A 6,032-nucleotide genomic window follows, 5' to 3' on the forward strand; every position below is an offset into this window, starting at 1 on the left:
GAGCTGCAGACCCCGGGGGTTTTTATCCACTGCTGACAGCTCCTCCCCATCCCTCGCTGTGGGGTCATTGGCTGGGATGGGTGGGGGCTTGTGCTGGGGGGGCAGGAGGGGTGGTCAGGGTGTGGCAGTAATTAAGGGGCCTCTGGTCATCCCCGCTCTGACCCTTCCCCCAGCGCTGCCCTACCAGACCTGGGCCTCTTTTCAAAGAAAGGGCTGCACATGGACTCATGGAATCATAGAATTGCTCAGGTTGGAAAAGACCTTAAAGATCATAAAATCCAACCGCAACCCAGCCATCCCACCCTGACTCTAACAACCCTCCGCTAAATCACGTCCCTGAGCACCACATCCAAACGCTTTTTAAGCACATCCAGGATGGTGACTCAGCCACCCCCTGGGCAGCCCATTCCAGTGCTTAACAACCTTTCTGTAAAGAAGTTTTTCCTGATACCCAACCAAGAGCCAGCCTCCATTTGCAACACACGCATGGGACTCATGGATTGTGCCGTGCTCCATGGCTCTCCCAGAGCTGCCCCATGACATGCCAACACGCAGCCCGTGGCCATGCAGCTCAGGGGTGTTCCAGCAGCAGAGACACCACGGGCACCACAAACACTGAAATGGACTTTAACCCCATTGCCACTTACTATGACAAACCATGACCTGGGCCATTTACTTTCCATTTTGGGGCGAGCGGAAGCTCACCCATCAGTTGTAAGGTGACAGGCCACATGCCAAGCTGGTGCACAGGGACTGAACAGAATCACCCCTTTCACCCTAGCTCTGCTTGTGTTCACATCCATAAAGAACAGGGGAAACATGCTTTGAACTCCAGATTGTCTCTGCTGTACCTGATATGGGCTCAGAAAGCAGCAAAAGCTCAGCTCAGGGGTGTCCAACAGGGACCCAGGGGTTTCCTTCTGCAGCGTTCCCCCGAGGAGGGGAGATTGAAGTTGGACACTGCAAAACATTTCTTGTCCCAGAGAGTGTTGTTGATGCAGTGGCACAGCTGCCTATGGTGGTGGTGGAGTCAGCATCCCTGGAGGTGTTCCAGAGCCATAGGGATGTGGCACTGAGGGACGTGGTCAGTGGGCATGGCGGGGTGGGTTGGGGTTGGGCTTAGAGATCTTGGAGGGCTTTTCCGGTCTGAATGATTCTGTGATTCTATGACAAAGCTGGCACGAACCACATCTCCCCCGAGTTCAGGATCTGCTCAGACACCATGCAAAGTGCTCTCCTGTGCCACCCCTGGGAACACAGCACTGGGGTACCTTCCCCAGGAGCATTGTCCCTGCGTGAGAGTCCTGAAGGCTTATTCTAAACGAATGGAGCTACCACTGCATGATGTACCAGAAGAATGAATTATTAGTATCTTTAACCAGTGACATCCAAGAGGCACAAGGTCATGTTGAAGCAGCAGCAGGAGGGGAGGGTGCACATATGGCTGCAGCAGAGCTGGAAAGGGGCTGAGCTCCTTCCCGGAGTCCTGGGCTTGCCTTCCTCCATAGAATCACTGAATCATTGAATCATTTAAGGTTGGGAAAGATCATTAAGATAAAATCCAACTCCACTGAGCACCACTTATTCAGTGTCCTCCTGGCCTTGTACCAAAAATAAAGGAACGGGAGGAAAATCAATTAAAAGAAAGAAAATACTGAGGGAGACCTTCAACCTTTTAATAGCCTTTTCCCTTCTGGTTGTATACATCATTTTACACCATGGAGTAGATCTGAATCATGGATTAGAGTTGCCTACATCTGCCTTTTGCTGGTGATACCCAAGCACGACTCTCACTGTGCCTGCCCAGACACCTGCAAGGAAGACAGTACTTTTTGTCTTAACACAAAGTGCCCTCCTATGTCCTTGTGACAGCAACAACACCCTCCTTACACTGAGCAGAGTGCTTGAGGAGAGGTCAAGGGGCCATGGGGGCTTTGATACCCAGCAGTGAGTCAGGGGAGGAGAGGGAGATGCCCATGAGGGATGGAGCAGGGACACGACATGGTACCAATTTGATGGAGGTGCTGGTTTATGTAGCTGTGGTCAGGATGTGGTACAGACTTGGTGCCAGGGGTTCTTGGTGTATCCCCTTTCTTTCCCCTTAGAAAGCAGCACGTCATTCCAGCAGCAGCAGCTGCTTTTGCTGCCCCGTGCTCATCTCAACAGGATGAGTGGTTCTCCCATGCCAAGAACAACCCCCACCCTATGGAGCCCTGCGCTGTGCACATTTAAACACCTCTATAGTTTGCATGCAAATGACATCAGTTGATTTGTAGTTCCAGAACATCATTAATAGTTAGTACTATTGACAGGATTAACCCCCTCCCTTCCCCCACCCAGAACTGCAGAATGGGCATCTCAGGGTGAAGAAGTGCATAAACAAGGTCTGTGCAAGTCTTGATAGCAAAATGTTTATCTGCAACCTGCCCCCACCCAGCTGGCTGCTGGGCTAGCATGAGTCAGCTCCTTTCAGGGAGGCTGGATGCCAGAAATGAGCCAGGAAGGATTAAAGCCTTCACTTTGTTTATTCTCTCTTAAATATATGCTTCCTCTGTGTCAGTATGAAAACTCTTTTCTACAGACATAGCCCCAGTGCAAACCTCCCAGTGCTGTGCCTGCCCAGACATGGGCTTGCAGGTTTGCTTTCCACAGGCAAATCCCACAGAACCCCATAAAACCCCACTGAGCACAAAGCACTCCATAGAGCCAACCCTGCCCCACTGAGCTCCCGCTGTGCCCACGTCCCCCACCCCAGCCCCAGGCTGCACAGGGACACACAGACAGCAGATGAGTGTCACTGAATGAACTTTATTTGTCTGTCACAAGCTGTCAGCCTCGGAGCATTTCTGCAGGTGCATGCAATAGCTGTAGGGTGCTCCGGGATCTTTGCTGCTGGTGCTTAGTGGTACTTGCGAGCCAGGGCATGAGCCACCACACGGACCAGCTTCTGCCAGGCAGCCTGGCATTCAGGAGTGAAGTCCTTGCTGAAGTGGGCAGCCAGGACGATGATGAGGATGTCACCCAGGAGCTGTGGGGATAGGAGACCCTCTGTTAGCAATGCCCTGCAGCCAGCCCCTCCCTGTGCCAGTGCTTGCACCAGCACCAGGAAAACCTACCTAGGCTTAAAGATGATCCTATAAACTACAACTCTTGTTCAGACATACCTTAAACTCATTAATCCTTTTGTTCAGTCAAAATGCACAATGTGCAAAACACACCCGCTCATCTTGGCTGAGCCGCTGGGCCCAAAGCTTTCCATCTCACCACTCAGGCCATATTTCCTCCTTCTGCTACTACTGTGAGAAGAGCCACAGGCTCTCCAGAAATCCTCCATTTGGCTGCAGGTGGGAGTGGGCAGCGCAGCCACACTCCTGCTGGCATGTGGGATCTCCGCCACCCCTCCCCATCTTACTCCTTGACTCTCAGCATCCAGCCCATCTCCATGCCATGTTGCACTCTTGCTCCTTCACTTTCCCCTTGGCTCAGACCTCTCTCCACTCCAACAGTGGCTTTTGCTTTGCTCTCCCTTCCATTTCTGCACTGCAGCCATCTCCTCACTGCCTTCCCTTCTCCTCTGTACCCTCACTGTCACCCACCCCTCAGTCCCTCCATCCCCTTCGTTCCTTTCTCACTGTGCTGCAGGTTGGTCCCTTCCCTCTCTGTTTCTCCCACCTCCGACCCCAGCCTCAAATTCCACCTACGGGCAATCTATGGGAGCACCCACACATGGGTCCTGGGGGACATAGGGAGAATCTCCTCTTGGAGATGCATTGGGATGGGACCCAGTCACGAGTGCGGCTCACCCTGAAGTTCTCGGGGTCCACGTGCAGCTTGTCACAGTGCAGCTCGGACAGTTGGGAGAAGGTGTTCTTGATGTTGTCCAGGTTCTTCACAGCATCCCCGAAGGAGGTGAGCACTTTCTTGCCATGGGCACGGACCATGGGGTTGCCAAGGATGGCGGTGGGGCTGGAGAGGTTCCCAAAGGACGCAAAGAACCTCTGGGTCCAGGGGTAGACAATCAGCAGCCTGTAGGGAACAGAAGCACACACCTCCAATTGCAGCCATTTCCCTACCCGGGGAGCAGCTGAGCCGATGCCCAAAGCTGGACCTACCTGGCCAGGGCTTCGGCTCCGCAGTCGGCCACATTGACCTTGCCCCAAAGGCCGGTGATGAGCTGCTTCTCCTCAGCAGACCAGTGCACCATGGCGGCGGTTGGAGGGTAGCGTGTGGCTGTAGGTACAGAGGAGGTCTGGGCTCTTGCTCCCGCGGGGATCGCACGCTGGTGAGCGGCCGTCTGCGTCCCCACTTTTATCCGCTCCGCCGGGCCCCTCCTCTTCCCCCTGCACCCCGCAATTGGCTGCATCTCAGGAGGGGCCCCCAGCCTTGGCACCCTGGGGGAGGGAACGCGGCATCAGGGTGGGGCACAGGGCAAGGTGCCCAGATCCTTGGCCACGGCACCGCCCAGCCCCCCCCGATTCCCAGCTCTGCAGCTCTATGCCGGACCGCGCCATACATCCCCATGCACGGCGTGGGCATGGCACCGTGTGCCCACCCCAGTGCTGTGAGCACAGCGCTGGCTGCCAGTTCCAAACCACAGCACTCTGCCTTGCTGTGAGGCAGGAGACCACAACTTGGGGCTGTTGGGTCCTTCCTCCCAGCACACCAGCTGGTGCATGTGGTTTTCTCTCTCTTCCTCTTCCCGAAGGGCCTGCCAGGCTTGGGTTCTCCTTGTTCTTTCCCATCATCTATTGAGCAGCTTGCTGACTTTAGGGTAGCACTAAGAGAGCTGCGGGCAGCAGGGTGCAGAGCTCCTGCCTCAAAGAGTCTGCAGGCAGAGGGAAACAAGGTAAGCTCAGAACACAGAGCACAGAGATCACCTGCACGGCATCAGTGCATGGGTGACCTTGGAAAGGTGAGACACACCAGGTACAACAGCGACAGCCTCTCTGGCAGCAGGAAGGCAGCACCTGACCTGACCCAGTGACACGGCAGTGTGTTGGGAGAGGTGCCTGGGGCTGCCAGGCTGCTGCCAGCAAGCAGGGGCTGGAGCTGGGATGGACATAATGGGGCCAGGACCTGGCTGCACGTGGAGCACCAGCTGGCCCAGGGGATGGGTGGCCATGGAGCAAGGCACTGCCGTTGGCCATGGGCTGTGGCTAACGCTTGTGCTGAAAGCTGCACCAGTTCTCTGCACACTTGCTTTGGAAAGGGCTTGGTAGAAGGGCCATGCTGCAAAGAGCTGAGCTGGGTGCATGCCTGCACTGTAGCTGTGACTTCTGCCTTCTCCCTGATAACGGGGCAAGAGGGTGTGGGCAGGAATTCATTGTGCCAGGATCCAGAGGTGTCCCCGAGCTGCTCTGCAACCTGTGGGGATGCTGCGAGCCACCTCTGGGCTAAAATAGGGTTGGGAGCCTGGAGAGCACCACGGCCCTCTGCACAGTGAGGGGACTTCAGGGGACTTTTGCTGCTGAAAAGCTAGATGTAGGGGCAGTGAAACCAAGTGCTCTGTCCTTTCTGTATGTGCAATGATCATTCTTGGAATATTTTTTTTTTTTGCCATAATAGATTCCTGTTACTATTAAATTCTGCCTTTAATAATTCATGAATTATAACAATTTAGACAAGGATTGAAAACCAGTACCATAGAATCATAGAATGTCCTGAGCTGGGAGGGACAAAAAAGGATCATAGAGTCCTTTGCATGCTTCCTTCCATCAAAGATGTTACAAACAACACACCACATCTCAATGCAACTGCACATTTTTGTGCAAACATTTGTTCCCCTTGAACTGTGGAAGTGTACAACATTAAATGCAGTGATGTTGCTGATGCCTCAGTGCAGAACCAATGTTCCTATTTGTATTTTGGGGTATGTTTATTTGTTCAGGTCTTGAATACTCCCTGTGTTTATCCAGCTTAGACAAATCTCACCTGCAGGAATTCACGGAAACAAAACATGTCCTGCTGTACTGTGTATGTGAGCACCTCGTTCCATTCCCAGCCCCTGGGGCAGCCCCCACCCTGACCCTACA

At 53.9% G+C, this 6,032-nt stretch overlaps 1 protein-coding gene across 1 annotated transcript; it reads right to left on the bottom strand.

Moving 5' to 3' along the window:
• Positions 1 to 2,788: 2,788 nt before the first annotated feature.
• LOC116239503 (hemoglobin subunit beta) lies at positions 2,789 to 4,291 on the bottom strand. Its single transcript, XM_031609611.2, has 3 exons — positions 4,113 to 4,291; positions 3,804 to 4,026; positions 2,789 to 3,028 (listed from the first exon to the last, which is right to left on the bottom strand). The coding sequence occupies exons 1-3, from the start codon at positions 4,202 to 4,204 to the stop codon at positions 2,900 to 2,902; spliced, it is 444 nt and encodes a 147-aa protein (XP_031465471.1). The 5' UTR covers positions 4,205 to 4,291; the 3' UTR covers positions 2,789 to 2,899.
• Between the last annotated feature and the right edge of the window lie 1,741 nt (positions 4,292 to 6,032).

Source organism: Phasianus colchicus, chromosome 1 (genome assembly GCF_987193195.1).
Source record: "Phasianus colchicus chromosome 1, bPhaCol1.hap1.1, whole genome shotgun sequence".
Taxonomy (NCBI): Eukaryota; Metazoa; Chordata; class Aves; order Galliformes; family Phasianidae; genus Phasianus; species Phasianus colchicus.

Bases quoted from the DNA above. Each gene is read 5' to 3' on its own strand.
- LOC116239503 (XM_031609611.2), bottom strand. From the start codon at position 4,204: ATGGTGCACTGGTCTGCTGAGGAGAAGCAGCTCATCACCGGCCTTTGG. The intron at 4,027-4,112 runs GTAGGTCCAGCT...TGTTCCCTACAG, and splicing joins GGAGCCGAAGCCCTGGCCAG to GCTGCTGATTGTCTACCCCT. The intron at 3,029-3,803 runs GTGAGCCGCACT...CTATCCCCACAG, and splicing joins TGGACCCCGAGAACTTCAGG to CTCCTGGGTGACATCCTCAT.